This window comes from Protopterus annectens, chromosome 7.part0 (genome assembly GCF_019279795.1).
Source record: "Protopterus annectens isolate FY-2018-M chromosome 7.part0, PAN1.0, whole genome shotgun sequence".
NCBI classification, from domain to species: domain Eukaryota; kingdom Metazoa; phylum Chordata; order Ceratodontiformes; family Protopteridae; genus Protopterus; species Protopterus annectens.
The window spans coordinates 1,392,749,595-1,392,768,031 of record NC_056739.1 but is presented as its reverse complement, the minus strand read 5'-3'; the positions used below and the strand labels follow the sequence as shown (position 1 = coordinate 1,392,768,031).

At 39.1% G+C, this 18,437-nt stretch overlaps 1 protein-coding gene across 2 annotated transcripts in view; it reads left to right on the top strand.

Moving 5' to 3' along the window:
- Nucleotides 1-13,849, top strand: part of LOC122807057 (sodium/potassium/calcium exchanger 1-like) — a 673,329-nt gene extending 659,480 nt beyond the window's left edge. For both annotated transcript variants that reach the window (XM_044077982.1, XM_044077981.1), the window contains exon 10: nucleotides 11,023-13,849. In XM_044077982.1, the coding sequence (XP_043933917.1) occupies nucleotides 11,023-11,272 (250 nt within the window). In that variant the 3' untranslated portion in view covers nucleotides 11,273-13,849. The remainder of the gene's footprint in view (nucleotides 1-11,022) is intronic.
- Nucleotides 13,850-18,437: the final 4,588 nt, after the last annotated feature.

Below are 18,437 nucleotides of genomic sequence, written 5' to 3'. Positions count from 1 at the left end.
ATTTCCTAGTGCTAGGCCGTCTAGCTTCCAAAAGAACATCCAAAACTTGTTTGGGAAGACTAGAGGAAATCAAATTCCTTTGAAGAGCCAAGCTGCCAAGCAAAGGGTCTTGAGATTGGAATGTAGTAACTGACCCTGATGCTGGGACAGAAGCGAAGGGTTCAGTGGAAGAATCCAAGGAGGCCCCGAGAACAGGAGCTTTAAGGTTGGATACCAAAACTGTCGAGGCCAATTTGGAGCAATCAAGATGAGGAACTTGGGCTTGTCCTGCTTTATCTTCAGTAGTACCCGAGGCAGTAGAGGAAGAGGAGGGAAGGCATATGCTGAAAGCCTTCTCCAGCTGAAGGACAGGGCATCCACTCTCCATGCTGTTTTGTGGAAGGACCTGGTGCAAAAGCGAGGCAGCTGATGATTGAGATGGGATGCAAACAGATCTATCTGGGGACATCCCCAAACTGCAGTAATCCTGTTGAACAAGTTGGTGTCTAGCATCCATTCGTGAGGATCTGAAATGTTTCTGCTCAGGCTGTCTGCTAAGAGATTCTGTTTCCCTGGAATGAATTGAGCCTGGAGATGCAGATTCCAATTTAGAGCTGTGTCCCATAAACCCATAGCTAATCTGCAAAGGGGTATGAATGAGAACCCCCCTGCTTGTTGATGTACCACATGACCGTGGTGTTGTCTGTGCGAATTAGCAGAGGCCCTGGTTGTAAAAGGTTTTTGAAGGCTAAAGGGCATTTTGAACTGCCAACATTTCCTTCAGATTGATGTGCCAGTGAAGATGGTCCTTTGTCCAGGTTCCCTGCTGGCAATTGTCTAGAAAGTGTGCTCCCCAAGCATAATCCGAGGCATCCGTGGTTAGGATTTGAGTAGGTTGAGGGAGACAAAAAGGTTTTCCTTCGTTTAAAGTGCATGCCCTGGACCACCAGAGGAACTCCTTCTGGAGGCAGGGGATCAGAGGAATCAGAATATCCAGATCGTGGTAATGCTGTGACCATACACTTTTCAGATACCATTGAAGCTTTCTCATGTGAAGCCTTGCGTTTGGAATCAACAGAATGCAGGAAGCCATGTAGCCCAGAGCCTGCAGGAATTTCCTTGCAGTGAGCTGAGATAGAGTTGCCAAGGCATTGAAAGTAGAAGCCAGCTGAGTTTGTTTTTCTGGAGTGAGGTAGGCCCTTTGTAAGGTTGTATTTAAGAGGGCTCCCAAGAATACCATTTGTTGAGAAGGGATCAAATGTGACTTTTTTATGTTCACAGAGAATCCCAGTAGTAGGAGAAGACGTTGAACGAAGTCCAGATGTTGAAGCAGAAGATCTTTGCTGTCTGCCTGAATAAGGCAGTCATCCAAATAGGGGTAAATCTGGATCCCCTGAAGTCTGCAGTAAGCCACTACTGGTGCCAGGCACTTGGTGAAGACTCTGGGCGCAGTAGATAAACCAAAGGGCAGAACAGAGAATTGAAAGTGCCTCGAACCTGCCTTGAACCTGAGGAATTTCCTGCGTTCTTGTCTGATAGGGATATGCAAATAGGCTTCCTTTAAGTCCAATGTCACCATCCAGGCGTCCTGAGAGAGCACTGGAATTAGCTGTTGCAGAGTAAGCATCTTGAACTTTGGAATTTCCAAAAAGGTGTTTAACACAGAAAGGTCCAGAATAGGTCTCCATGAGTTTTGTTTTCTGGGAACCAGAAACAGCCTTGAATAAAACCCTTTTCCCATTTCCGAGAGTGGAACAGGCTCTATGGCTCTCATGGCCAGAAGAGCATCCACTTGAGTTAAGGCCTCTGACCATTGAAGTTTTGGCAGATCTGGCCAACCGTGAGTCCTTGGCAAAGTGTGAAAGTGGAACTTGTAACCTTTTAAAATCACGTCCAATACCCATCTGTCCTGGGTAATATGAGTCCAATTTCTGTAAAAAAGAGACAGTTTTCCTCCGAGAGGGGCGTCCAGGTAAAGGGGTCCTGAAGCCCAACCGAGAGAGTCATTGAGTTTGCTTTCTTTGAGATTGGGATCTGTCTTCTCCCCTTCTAGGTGAAGAAGCAGTCCATTGTCTAGATCTGTAAGAGGTCTGGCCTTGACCACGACCTCTGGAGCATCTATATCTTCCCCTTTGAGGCCTGTCAGACGTGGGAAAGGACCAATTTTTAGAGGGCCAATTCCTGGAAAATCTAGGAGGCTGAACTTGCAAGAAATCTTTTACAGTCTGCATGGACTTTGCCTTTTCTTCCATCTTTTAATAACTTCCTCAGCCTTAGAACCAAAAGAACATCTTGTTGAACAGGGGCATCTAATAACTTAGCCTTAACCTGTTCAGGTAAACTTTGTTCACGAAGCCAGGCATGTCTCCTAATCACAGTACCAGAGGCAGCAGCCCTGCAAGAAGCATCCAAAGCATCAAAACCACAATGTAAGCTATGCTTGTTAACCTGTTCAGTAGCATGCAAAACATCCTGAAGTTCCTTATCCTTTGCACAAGCAGGAAGGGAAGCAAGCTTTTGCTTTAAAACAGACAAAAGAAATTGCTGATATTTAAACATATGAAACTGGCAATTTAAAGCCCTTACAGACAGGGTAGCAGAAGTATATACCTTTTTTCCCCCACCTGTCTAAAGCACGAGAATCCTTCTCAGAGGGAATAGGATTTTTAGAAGTAGCAACCTTAGCAGCCTTAGAGCCCTGAGAAATAGTTTCAGGATCTGCAGAAGGGTTTTTAAATAAAAATAAATGAGAGTCAGGAACCCTATAAAATCTATCAGGCTTAGAAGGAGCAGGAGGCATGGAATCAGGATTCAAATTAGCCTCAGAGAAAGCATCATCTACAATGTCCAAGACAGGAGGGATAGCTAAAGGCCTATGCTGAGGAAGAAGAAGAAATTCTCTAAGCCTCTTTTGGAAGCAGAATATTCCTGTCCTTCCCAATGAAAATGTTCCCTCATCTCATGCAAGGTTTCCCCAAAGAAAAATCCTCAGGCGGAGAGGCCGAGGGCAAAGAATCCTCAGCATCCGAATCCTCATAAGGGAGAAAGGAATAGTCCTGATCAGAGGAAGAAACAGAAGATACAGAAGCCTGGTCAGAGGAATCCAGAGTAACATCCTGTTGAGGCCTTTTCTCAGGAGGGGGGTGAGAACCCCTAATCATTGTAAGCAAATCTTCAGCCATCCTCAATAATTGTTTTTGTGTCTTGGGAGTGGATTCAGAAGCAGCTTGAGCTGGAACTTTAGACTTAGTAGGAGTCTTTGTCTTTGCCTTTGCCTTTGCCTTTGAAATAGTGATGTGAGTAGGCCTGAAAACCCCCTCAGAAGCCGGTACCTGCACAGCGGTTCCGGACCCATCTGAAGGAGCGACGTCCGAAGGTCCTGCAGCAGTTAAAATAGTGGGCCTTGATGGCTCCCCATGGGAGTCCGTATCGGCCATCAGTTCAGAAGTGGCGGACGACAGGGGCTGCAAAAGTGCCTCACTGACGACAGCCGAACCAGACGCTGGCTCCAGCTGCAACGAGTCCTGTTTGGACCTCGGAGGCCTGTCTTTGTCTTTGCGCTTCTTTTGAACTCCGGTAGTGTCCGACGACATTCTATAATTGAAGCGTCTGCCAAAATAATTTAAAGCCCAATCGTACCTGCGCTTGATAGTACGAGAGTTGAACCTGGCACAGAACCGACAACAAGAAACGTCGTGGTCAGGGCCTAAGCAAGGTAGACAGTAAGAGTGGAAATCTTTATGAGGTATTTGTTTCCCACACGCTATACAATTATTAACTTTTTCTGACATCGGAGGAACAAGAAAAAGATTCCCCAACGGGGTACTTAGCTTTGAGAAGAGAAGTAACAACTTTGGACCGACAACAACCAAATACGCTGTTCGAAAATCGCCAACCAACGTTTTGCGAGCTGCTTTCCACCACACGGCAAGAAAATAAAATAATAAATAACATCTGATTAAAAAGCATGCTGTCAATAACAGGTTGGTGGGGACAAGAAAGTGTGGTATGTGTAGCTACTGTAAATACATCAATCAGGACAGTAGTATTGTTGGAAACCCCCTCAAGGAGAGTTTTCCTGAGTTCAGGGAATTGTGGCACACTTGGTATTGTTTAATTAGTTGTGTGTAAAGCTTTAACTTTTTTATGTGGACAAAACAACTAGAAGTTTATGGAAACGCATTTATGAGCATCTTTATGCAGTTAAGAATTGTGACAATAATAATACACTGTTCAGACATAGTAACAGACCTTGTCAAGGAAATAATTTTAATTTTAAATTTGGTATTTTAGAAAGAATTATAAAAGATGTGAGGAGAGGTTACTGGGAAAATAAAATTGAGGAGAGTGAGCTGAAATGGCAACTGAGATTAAATGCAACATCTGAGCCAGGGATAAATGGCAGTACCTGTATTATGCCTGTTCGTAAGAGAAAATCTATGTGTGTATAGAATGGGGTAATACCCCTTTAAAAACTAATTTTTATGTTATCATGTGACTTTTCATTTTGGATATTTATGTATTTAGCCTTGTTAATTCATGGTTCTGATGAAGTCAGTTTGATGAAAGCGCTTAACCAAACTTTTTATATTTGTTTGAATAAATTTGTATTATTTGTTTTAATTTTATTTTGGGACTCCGAGCCTTATTGGTCACACCACCTGTGGATTTGTTGTTGCAGTTTTGTTTTTATTATCCTTTGGCAGCATGCTTTGGTTTTTAGACTTATTTCAGTTGCCCTGGCAATGATTCCCAAGAATAGGATGGGGGTATTGTGGAGAAACTATGGTATGTCGTGTGAATTTTGTTAGGGGGTGTTGTTTAGTGAGAGGGTTGAATCAGATTGTGACCTCAGATTATAGGTGTTAATTCATTTTGTCAGTCTGTTGGCCGAGAATTAGAAAGTTTCTAAGTTAATAATTGTGTATGTTAGTGATGCTAGTTTCATTGGTAACCATTTAGGTTTTTGCAAAAACAGAGCAATGGTGCTCTGTTTTGGGGTAGGGGCAGTTGGGGTGATAAATCTGCAGATGTTATTGCCTGATGTTTACAGTGAAGTCTGACTTTCCTTGGGTGTATTTGCGACTAGGGAAAACCATACTAGCATTGGATTAGTAAAACTGTTTTTCCTATAGCCATTCTACCCTCTGGTGACAGGAAGCATGAAATCTTTCTTGCTAAGAATAATATTTTGTTGACTTTGGCCTTGGTAGCTTTCACATAGTATTGGCCATTTAGTTATCATTCAAGCCATATCCCAGATCCCCAAATTTTTTAAAGTATGGCATAGCTTCTTTGTTCTTTTTTGTTGCATACTATTTTAACAAATGCCTTGCTATATAGTGGACCAAAGTGGAACATGGAGTACAGGTCACACCACTTCTCGAGACATGTAATGTAGTCACTGTTAAGTGAATAAAAGATAGATAGTCAGCAAATGAGAGAAACGCATCAAAAGAGAGTGACAGGAGCTTACAGGCTGGTCTGGGAGCTGTGGGATAGTGGTAGGGAAAGACATAGTAAATTAGTAAAATAAGGGCTTGCAGCCTAGTGACACAGAAGTTAGGCCATTCAAGGCCTAGATTTCAACAACCAAGGTGGAGGATGTATGGCGGAAGCTACAGCATTACAAAGAAGATTGAAATAGCGAGCGAGAGAGAGAGAGAGACACACACACACACACACACACACACACACACACACACACACACACACACACACACATGCACCAGTGCCCTACATTTCTGAATCAGAAGGGGGGACTTGATTCTACTATTTTGGTCTTAATAAGCTGGAAAAGACCTGGAAGTAATCTTTTTTTTTTCTCTGTTTAATGAGAGAGTTTGTGTGTTCTCTGTAAAAATGAAAAGCTTGAGACTGCCTTATGTTAGGTAATTGCATAACAACAGGAGGTGCCAAGAGTTTGAGCTAACATTTCTAAATGTCAAGTGGAACATCGGTGCAGTAAACATGTGAGTGCAAGCATGGAGTTTCTACGTCTTTATTTTTCACTTGCTACTTCTATTACAAAACTAATTCCTTAAACACAGCGTTATTATACTGTTGTACAAAATAGGCAAAACTATCACTAGGCATGGACACACACACATGCACACACACACACACACACACACACACACACACACACACACACACACACACACACACACACACACGCTTATATATCTATATATATATATATATATATATATATATATATGTGGGTCTACCTGACAACACCGACGCACTACAACACTGACAACGAAATCACTGACACCACATAACCAAAAGTTCGCAAACACGAAACCTCACATGCCCGACACACCACAATCCCAACAATCAACAAACAAAACAAATCCCCTGTCCAAAAAGCACACACACAACACAAGCACACCAAAATCCTTACAAACCCACACTAAACCTTACATACATAACTATCTATAACCTTAACCCAAACCCTAACCCTAAGGTCCGTCACTATCGCACACTCACCTAACCCGTGCCCTAACCCTAACTCACTTAACCCGCCCCTAACCCTAAAGACTGTCACTATCGCACACTCACCTAACCCATGCCCTAACCCTAACTCACTTAACCCACCCCTAACCCTAAAGACTGTCACTATCGCACACTCACCTAACCCGCGCCCTAACCCTAACTCACTTAACCCACCCCTATCCCTAGAGTCTGTCAATATCGCACACTTACCTTACTCGCACCCTAACCCTAACGTCCGTCACTACCGCATACTTACACAGCCTTTTCACATGTTGGTGTTCTCAGCGTTGGGGTTTTCATCCATCGGTCATCTCAGTTTTCGATCTTCTGGTGTCAGTGTTCTCATCGTCGGCATTGTCAGCTTTTGGCGTTGTCAGGTAGACTCATATATATATATATATATATATATATATATATATATATATATATATCAATCATAGAATCCTAGATGAATACTAGGCTAATGACCCTAAAGAGCATTTTAAACTTAACCATGTTTTTCAGAAATATTAGCTAGGTATCAGCCTGTCTGGTATGCAAACTTGGGCATGAGTGGTTGAGCATTTACATGTATCCTCTCTCTAATAGAGGTATCAGACCTAATAGAGGTCATACCTGGGGTAAAGTTATAATTCCCCATCCACTGATCCAGGTTTTGCTTGAATAAGTGCAGGGAAGAGCTTTGTTCACATAGATGGGAAACCTATTCTAGAGAAGGGGTATCCTGTAAAATACATACGTTTCCCTGTAGCATATCCTATTTATGTTGCAGTTGAGGTTTAGCTTCCTGGATCAGGCATTTTTGATACATTTTTTTCCCTATGTGCAACAGGTCCATTAAGGCTGGATCAGAAAATGCTTTGTAGGCCAGGCATAGATTCCATCTCAGCAAATTGTGTGGACTAAGTATAAGCTCAGGACTTTGAGGCAGTTTGTATAGGACTTTTTAAACCATGTATTCTTTTTTTTGTGTGGAACCTCTTTAGATACTCTATATGTGCTGAAGCTGGCATTCTAGTCAATGATTGGTCTTATGATGACAAAGTACAACATAACAATGACATCTTTGGACCTGGATGGTATACCCTTGCTTATAAATTGTACAACACAGAATGATTTCCTTACAACTGTAGACACAAAAATGGTGAAAGACCAAGTCATTCTCTACATGCATTCCCAAATCCTTGACTACTGGGGTTACTCTTTTGAGTGTACAATCAATGTTCTAATTTACAGGAGTTGCTGTCTTACTGAAAGATACTATTATGCACTTCTTGGCATTGAGTTTAAGACTGTGACTCTGGCACCAGTTATTAATCTGTGTCAAGTCTTCTTGGAAGGCATTTGTGTCTTTGGAAGATTCAATGAGTACACCTAATTTGCAATTGTCTGTGAACTAGGTCAGCCAGAGGCCCTTGATGTTAGACTTTATTTCAGAGAAGTAGATGACAAACAGGATTATCCCCAGCATCGAGCCTTAAGGTACTCGGTTAGTGACTGGCCTTTTTTGTGGAGGTAGGCTCACCTGTCCTGACTTCTTTGGTCCTGCCTGTGAGCCAGCCGGTGATGTAGGGGTTAATATCTAATTAATTGAGCTTGTTTACAATGACATAACAGGCAATTGTGTCAAATGCTTTAGCCAGATCAAGGTAGACAGTGTGCACCATCTTGCCCTGGGCCATTGCTTTGGTGAGTAGGCGCAACCTACCTTTGATTAAAGTAAACTGAGTTATCTCTAGTGTCTGTAGGTTTCCTATGCCATCATTTAAAATATCCATGATTATTCTTTCCATGGCTTTACATGTTAAACTAGTTAATGTTATGGGTCAATAGTTCCCCAGGTGCAGTGGGATAACTGTTGTGGTCCTCCATTTGTTAGGCATGAAGCCTACATGGAGGTCGTGGTTAAATAGTGATAGGATTAACCTCAGAGCATGCTTCTTGTTAATTACTTATTCCATCTCTGTTATTGCATACTCCCCGGGTAAAGGCATAGTCCCCATCCCCAGGGACTGTTGATTTTGCACATCCATTTATCATCTGTCTCATCAACCAAAAGTTTGTTGACAAAACAGAGGTCGGCATTATGATGTTTTGATCAATTTGACCAATAATATACATATGTATCCTGTTATGTAATCTATCTGTATTAGACAAGCAGTCTGCATGCTCATTTCTCTCATCAGAATTCCTTATAACTGTCCCCAGCATTATTGATTGTTCAGACCTCCCACTGCTTTAGTGACACTATCCCAGTATTTTGTAGTGCTGCTTATGTAAAAAAATATGTATTCATGTTTCCAGCAATTTGTCAAAGGATGCACACACACACACACACACACACACACACACACACACACACACACACACACACACACACACACACACACACACACACACACACACACACACACACACACACACACACACGCACACACACACACACACACTTAAAAGGTGTTTTTACTTTTTCTAAAAGACCTTTTCTGTATTTATTAAAACATTTAAATGTTTATATCATGCCCACTATCATCCATCCATGGTATACATATGTTTATATGAAGCCCTTATATCTGTAACCAATCTGATTTTTGTTGCATACCTTCCATCATTTTTAATCATGCTATTTTGAGCTCTCTATTATTTTTTGTTTCTTATAGCGATAAGGATCTTGGAAAATGTATATAGCACTCCTAATGATGTCTCTCAGATTACCAGCATAAAGATAAAATGTTCTGTTTTCAAATAGTATCTCCCACATCTCTTTCTCTTCCTGTCTTTGTATTCCTTTATATTCAGCCTTTATCACTGCCTTTTCAATTTCAAATTTGTATGATTATACATCCAGGTTTCCTTTCATTGTTGTAACTATTAATATCTGCATAGCCACTGTAAACTCTGCCACCTGATATTTGTTTCACAGATGCACTATGTGTAGCCTAAGTGAAGTTGCCATATGTAGAATCATTCATCCTACCCTTACAGGTCCTTTTTCTTCTTTTTCACCCACACTCACATTCTAATCTTTTTTCATTTTTTTTGTCTTTTGAACTGACCCGCACATTTATGCCTATCTCTTCTTATATATCATATATAGGAATTTGGGTTTATGTCATATTACTGAATTTTATGTGGTAATGCTGTGGTGGTACAGCAGTAGCATTGTTGCCTCACAGCAAGAGGTTCTCCTGTTCGATTCTTGGCTGGAGTGCTTTCTGTGTGGAGTCTGCATGTCCTTCCCGAGTAGCCTCCGAGAGGTTCTCCTGTTCGATTCTTGGCTGGAGTGCTTTCTGTGTGGAGTCTGCATGTCCTCCCCGAGTAGCCTCCGAAAGACATGTGAGAATGGGCATGCCTTCGCTGAACGTTGGGCATCGGGCTGGCAACTTGACACCATAAAAATTGACTGCCAATCATTAGTGAACCGGAGTTCTGTTGTGGTGACCCCTAACCAGGAAAAGACAAACAATCTGAATTTTATGTGGTCATGATCACATGTTCAAATTTCTGAAAACTTGAAAGTAAATAAAAAATTTACATGTATGCAGGGGTCAAGCCCTTGCAAATTATATAGACCAGTTTCCAGATCACAGTATAGTGGGGAAAAGGGTAATTTCCCCGTTAACAAATTTCTACATAGATCAAGTTACAGTGCAGATTGGGGAAGTTATCCTTTTCCCCACTGTAGTGTGATCTCAGTGTTGGTATATATAATTTGCAAGTGGTGTGGGGGGTGCAGGGTGCTTGCCCCCCTGGATAAATGTAGATATTTTACATTTGAGTTCATGGAAAATTAAACACATGGTCTTGACGATATGAATTTTGAATTTCCGAAACTTCAGTAATATGATACAAATGTAGGAATTCATAGTGGATTATTACATGTACTGAGGCTTATGGTGCCTCAGAGCTTGCACCATTTTGTCAGTGCACTATGCTTATTGTCAGTATATACTTTGTTTATCATTCAGTCTGTCACCAGGGTCAGCACCTTAGGAACACCAGCTTGTTTATTACTGTGCTTAACTGTACTCCATTCACAGTCATGAGTTGCACTGGATACCTATAGTGACCCCATGAGTAGCCACCACCATTCACAGACTCTCTAAGTACTTGTTATTCTTTTCTTTTCTTTTGGACACAGTTCAATAATTTCCCATATGAAAATTAAGAGGTCTGTACTGTTTAGAATTTGCCTTTGAGTAGTCTTCACTGTGAGTTGTTAAGAATGATTGTCAGAGGTAGTAGCAGTTCTATTTTAACTTATTTCAGAAACATTATTTGTTCTTAATTTTTTAAAATGGAGTAAAACTGCTTACGATATTAAATGTTATTGAACTGATCTTTGGTATCAAAACATTACGTGCTCATAAAATCAAAAATTTTACCTTATAGAGTCTTATTAATTTTAGACAATTTTATGAAGCCAAGATGTGTTCTAAGTTATACATTCTAGTCTGTTCTGACTGGTCTATTGTGCAGTTTCAGTTCTTCAAGATAATAAATGTCTGTTGTTCCATTCCGTTTTTTTTTTTTTGTATTTTACAGCTTGCCGGTGCCATGGCTATTGTTCTCCACATTTAACAAACTGAGTCCAGTCGCAGTTAGCAGTAATGGCTTGTTCTGTGCCATCGTCCTACTGTTTCTCATGCTGCTGTTTGTAATTATCTCTATTGCTGTCAGCCAATGGAGAATGAACAAGACACTTGGCTTTACCATGTTTGGGCTTTACTTTGTATTTCTGGTTGTCAGTGTGATGCTGGAGGATAGAATTATCATTTGCCCGGTATCCATTTGAATCTGGATGATTAACAAGCATATTCATTGGATGATATCAAATAAGAGATGGATAAAGAAGTAGAAGCTATTACCATCAAATGCATACTGATAATTTGACTCCAGGTCTCCAAAATGAAAGCTATCAAGCAGAGAACCACTGTGGTGAAAAGACACCTGTGAGAGTGCAAATGGCCATTGTTGCTCACATATTCATACAACATTAGAAGTTATTCTACATCTGTGGTTTCTTCTGTCTTCTAGACATTTATTTAACATGCAATGTCTAAAGTTTTGAAAGTGTTTGATAGAAGCACATCAGATATAAAAAGCAGAAGTTTTTACAAAGACCTCTGATGTCAATCAACATGTTGTCAGTGCTAGAGGTACATACTGAGTATCATAACAGCATAGATCTTAAGACAGTCACAATACTAGCAAAGGCATTGATTTTAACATATGGCATTTTAAATTAATATTTAGTTGTGACTATACCAATATTACTTATTTTTCATCAGTATACAGTTATACTGCTTTCAAAATAACACTTTTGAATGGGGTAGCTTGTAGTAAGCAAGAGTCTAGACTTACTAGAATAAATGCTAAAACATTATTGGTGATACTTCCCCTGACATACTAGCATACAAGCATAAAGTGGTAAGACTGTCTCTTCTATAAGACGGAAAGAGATCAGATTTGGTAATAAAATTCCTTGGAATTTAAAATGTTCTGAAAGTCTGTTTTCAAACATATGACTGTTGATGTTTGCTCAAAATACGTTGGTAGAAAGAGTATAAATGAATTGCAAGTAGTTTCAACTGCAACAAGAGAAAACATGCATGGTATATTGTAAAAACAAGATATAGAATATCATGACAATATCATTTGTTTTCATGAAATGGGGTATAAAAAATCTACTGGAAAATACATCCAAAAGCCTGTTCCTGTATACTCTTGAAAATGCAAAAAATGATCAGGAAAGGAGTCACAGACACAGCCTGATTCTAATGAAATGCCTGTGACTTATTTCCTGCTGTTTTCATAGATTTAACAAATATATACACAAAAACCTCAGAAGTTAGTACTTTTGCTTCAGGGTAAGATAATATAATTATAGAATATATTTGTTTCTTCTGTGAAATAAAGCATACTATTAATGAATGAGAACCAAACGTGCTATGCTGCTATTTCACATCTACTACTGAGACAGTTGTACTTTTGTAAGTGACAAGCATCACTATACTCTAGTGTGCTACCTTACCAGCTTTCATAGTAATCTAAGGATGTTGCCATGTGACCAACAGCAGTTTCCTCCAGATCTCATCTATTCAGAATGTATGGCTTTTTTCTAGCATACAAAATCATACCCTAGTAACTTACTTGTCCTTTCACACTGGTCCCTCACCATTCTTGCCTGTTCTGTGCCATACAGGCCTCATTATCTGCTCTCAGTTAGTTGAGCAATCTTTTAATACACCTTCTTGTCATCAACTAGATAGCCTACAAATTACACCAAATTAAACTAGTAATGACATCTTAATGAAAGTATGACAGTCATTCTTTTACACAATCCACTAAAATGCATACAAATTTGGTATTTAAAGTTTATTACTTAAGAATTTGCAAAGAAATAGGATATAAAGGGCACACAAACAAAAGGATCTCAGCGTGACACTGAGAAAGATAGTTTACCAAATACTTGTACAGTTATCAAGCCTAATATTAATGGTTGCATCTTTGGAGTTCTCTTCCAGTAGACAAGCTATTAACCAGTACTGCCAGATAGGAATGGTGCATGATGTTCCAGATATGTTAACCAACTACACAACAAAAATTGGTAGCGTCACACTTTCCACAATAAACCACTACAGCCATAATGTACCCCAATTTTCACAAACACAAGATTATGTGCTCATTTCTAAACATGGAATGTGTGTTTTTAGAGCTCCCTACTGTATAAGAACTACTGATGAATATTTCCACTTGTTTATTATGGTACGTTTGAATGTAACTTGTGATCAGGTCAGGCTTGTCTGTTATGGTTCTAGTGTCATGTCATAGTTTCCTACACTGAAGGAGGACAGCCCTAATGAAACATTCTCTCAACAGAAAACAGTACTACTTCATTGCTGTACATGAAATCATTGATTAAGACCTGTTACACAAAACAAACACAATGCTGTCATTTTCAATGCCTATTGAAACATTGACTGGTTATAATGAGTTGTATGATATATTTTGTTTCTTCTGTGTAATGAAATGTAATATTCATGGGTGAAAAAGCAGAACATTTACTCTTAGATCTGATAAACCTTAACTAATGAATTATATAAGTTCTACTGGATCCTACATGGTGGGACATTCTGTAATCTGACATAGGCTGTTAAGTGTGTGTTTGGAGTTACATGAAGTATTCTAAAAATCCAGAATGTTTCATTTAGTTCTGCTGACAATAAACATTATTTTTGCTCGACTTTACAGTTTTAGAGGGCATCAGTGGCATTTGCATTGACAGTAGGCACTGGGACAGCTGCTTTTCAAGTGGAAAAAAGTCCATTGTAACAAGCAGTAATGAGAATAAATGACGTTGAGCCAACTATCACTGATCTCCAGTAGTCTGTTTTTACTAATAATCACTAACTCAATTATTTAGCTTTCATCTTCTTTATTTATCTCTAAACATAATATTTCAGCCCAACTGAAATGTGTGGAGACCTAAAGCATCCTAGTTAGACATTTCAGCCCAGCACACACAAGCTATGATATAAGATGCAAAGGATTTTTTTTTTCATTAGGAACAAAGTTTTCAAAGTACTTATTTCTGACATAGCAGACTGGATCATCCATTCATTTTCTGATGCCTGCTTTAACTAGTACATGGTTGTGAGAGAGCCAGATGGCAGGCAATGGATATAGGGTGAAAAGTAAATCATGGATGATATTTCATGCATGATACACACACGCAGATTCAAAATCAAAGGGCATACTTACCAGGGGCAGTTTAACTACAACCTAACAACTCATCTACCAACATATTTTTGGGGTGTACTAGGAAACCAGAGATACTTATAAAACCCTCATGAGACTGGGAGGACATACAGACTGCACAGAAGGTATACCTGCTTAGACGTCATCTATCAGCATTACTATGAGCTTTGAGAGGAAAGTAGAGATAGTGATAAAACTCATGTGGGCACTCAAACAACATTAAGAATCTGCATAAATGGCACACCTATTTGGAACTGAAATGGAGAACCAAGCAGTTATCTGAAAATGCATTACACTGCTCTAACACCCCACTGGTTTAGAAATAATCATTGGTGATTCATTTGTATAAAAAAAAAAGGTTCTGGAAGGATCCTGGCAATTACTGACCATCTAATCAGTTCTCCAGTTTAGTTAATGAAAAGCTGAGTTAAAGATATAATTTTGGCTGAGCATTCCAGCCTTTGTCATGTGGGTATTCAGCATGATGATTTAATTAGAAAGAGCTCATACACTACCAATTTACAATGATTTTGTTGTAAACTATTAAATGTTTTGATTTACTCTTGCTTGTTGGCTACTATTGCAAAGGATTTTACAGCACTTGCCTTTCAAAATTCCAGAATAAATTGATGTATATTGGTATTGATGTTTTATGCCTGAATAGAAAATGGATCATTCTCATCATCAGTGGTACATTCAGATCACTCAAACTGCTCTGCACTGGCTTTTATTAAGGATCAGTACTAGGTTTCAATCTATTTAACTCATATGTATGTAACAGTTTACTACTGCACATGTACATTTTTTTATGAATCAGCTTTCTTACTGGCTCTGGACCATCAGCATTGCAGACAGATATTTTGCCTCTGCACCTGAAGGCTGACACTTCTATATCCAGTTTGAATTTCTTTAGAACTGTTCTAGACAGAACTCTTGGACGACTGAAGGCAGATGACAGTTATTATGTAATCTTCCAGCATAAACTAAACATGAGTATGCATCCATCTTTTAAGGGTGAGCATGTTTCTGCAGCCACACTTAATGACTGACACAATTTTCATGCTATAATCTAATTGCATAGCAAACACCTACCATTTAGTTCTGATGAACTGCAAGACTCTAAAACCAGTTTTCATTTTCAAGACTCAGGTTGCCTGAATCCATGCTGCATCCAACCCTTATCCCTCACCTGGCATGCAATGAGCCCATGAGTTAACGCCATGTAGTCATTATTATTGTTGTTATTGATTAACCTTCTTAAATGGAGATATTGATAATTAACAACAGTCCCACTTTTGCACAGATGACTTTATATTTAGTGTCTCAGTGGCTCAACAGAGAGCATGCTGGGAGATCAGAAACCTGTGTGTTCTAGTCCTTCATCATGTAGCTGGCTTTATTTTCTAGTGCTAACAGTGCAGTGTAACATGGGGGGGCTGCACTTAATATCTTAGTTGGATATCAAAGATCTCATGGCACGTATCAAAAAGTTATTTATTAATATACATGTTATGTGCATATTCATGAAATACTATACATAACTATATGCAATATAAAGCCTGCAATATCAGCTCCACCCCTTTTCCCACAGCCATTTCTTGATTTTTGATATCACATCAGAATGCACCCAAATTTTATAATACAGTACCTTTTAACATTTAGCTAACCAAATTGTATATATAATCATAACCATTACTTTATAAATTGTTTCATGCTTCTTCTTGTAAGCCATAAAAACATATAAAATATTGCTTATCTCAACAAACTGAATACTCAGAATCAGTTGGCATCTCAACAAGTCTTCCCAAATTAGTGTAACTCTAAAGCATGTTAATAAAGCAAGCTGTAATGTTCCTTCTTGTTTTACATGCATAACATAGACCTTCATTCATTTTTTTATATGCCATTGATTTTTACAGGCAACCTATTAATATCCAATTTGCATAAAGAAGATTTCCCCCCTAATTCTTTTTAAACATATCCTATCTTCATCCTATGGCATCCTCGTTACTTGGTGCAGACCATTCCAAGGACCCACATAATAATACTTTTGCATTATCTTCTCATACCATACCGTTCTTTTGCAACCTATATCTAATAATATAATTTCCATTCTGTATCAATACATCTCATCCTTACCATTTGTCATAGATATCTTAAACCTATTTAATTTTCCAAGTAAGCACCTTATATTCTTACTACAGTCTTGGATATTATACAACCAGTTTGATGCTTCATCATCTTTAAAATCCAAAACAAATGCAATGAATTCAAATGAATAATGATTTAGTAAAACTATATCAATAGCCTTATTGGGTTTAACTTTGATCCCTAAATGATTCTGAATAACAGCTGTAACAACCAAAACAGTATTAACCATAAACATGTTTTATGGAAAGACAACTTAAAAGTCCTCCAGTCCTTTAAAACCATTCTGAAAGACTTCCTAGCCAAATGTTTCTCTGTTCTTGCTCTGTTCTTGCTCAACCTCAGGATAAGCTATATCCCCAAATATGAGCAAGTACCTATTCACATCTTATACCTCCTTACTCTCCCTTCTTCACGCACTTCCTTACTTCAGTCTGTTTCCCTCCCCTGACTCTCTTTCTAAATATGCCATAACTATGTTATTTCTCTTCCTTCATATTGCAGTTTCTGATTGTTATACTAACTTAACTTAAATTTCTTTATAAAGTGGCCAAAATGTCTCTAAATATTACATCTTGGTCCTTAAGTTATATTTATTCTTACCAAGTGTTTTCACATTAAGTCTAATTTGGTATAATTATTTAAACTGTAAATGGCTTTGTATAATTTTTGAAGATTGTAAAATTACTTTTCTGTGATACTTTTGAGCTTTTCTTCCCATACCGCCACTGAAAATGGGCACCTACCCTGTAAGACTTTCTCGGTAATCAAATGTCAGTAAATAAATTAGTACATAAAAGGATGCCATAATTTACCTATCTCTTCTATTTCTTCAAGAATACCATGTAATTGATTTTTACCACCTACGTCTTGTCAAGACTTATCCCTAAGGTCACAATCCCAGTCCTTGAAAAATAAATACTGCCTGCTTTAACAATCTTTTCCTATCCCTTACATTATTCCTTATTGAGTTCTAAGCTCACATTTTTTAGCCACTTCTTAACTTCTCTGCTCAATTCTGCCATCCTCAGGTTATTTCTAGATAATAAAAGAATGGGCTGGATTCAATAAAGCGTACATGGTAGTGGGCTGTTTGTATTCAGTAAGTGGCACTATACTCTGTGTTGAGTCGCACAAACATGGTAAACATTGTGGCATGCTAATTATTGCTCAAGCAGCTAAATTGTCTGTTAATCAACCAATCCGAGATGGAGAGCTATTTAACAAGCTGTAAAGCAATCACATAGACTCAGTGCAGGTTTTGCCTGCAAATTCCAAAACTTATTGGAATACAGCCACAGAAACTACTCTACATGGAAACAATGTTAGGGGCTTCTGTTGCTCTTATATATGTGTATGTACAATGGGCCCAACTCAATGCTGCTACTGCTGTGGCTGCTGTTAAAACACCATGGCCAAGAAGGAGAAGGGTGTTTAGACCCCGTTTAACTTTCCGCATGAGATGGAAATTGTCGAGTGATTAAAGGGTGGATAGAGACATACTACAGGAACTCTGCAACCTCTGTCATCTTCAACTGAGAACAAGGGAAAACTGAGGGGAACCAATACTTGTGGAGACTTAGGTATGTGTAACACTTAGAATATTAGCTTCAAGAACCATCTAGAGACCAACAGGGTATATGCTGGGGGTGTCACATGCATCAGCATCTAGGATTCTATATCTATTCCTGAATGCTATCTACAACATGCCAGTGGCCACATACATCTTCCCTGTACACCCGAGGACAGCGCTATAACTATGCAGGATTTCTACCCTGTAGAACACTACCCTGAAATTTTGGGTGCCATAGATTGAAATCAAATCACCGCCCAGGGAACAGGGAAGGGTGTACATAAACAGAAAGGGCTTCCACTCCATTAACTGCTAGGTCATGTGTAATACTCAGGGAATCATCCTGAATGTGTGTGTTGGAAACCCAGGCAGTTACCACAACTCCTATATTCTGCACAACTCTCAACTCTGTCAGAGGTTTTATAGGGGAGATATCCCACAGGGTCATTTACTGGGGGATGCAGGTCATGAATTCGAG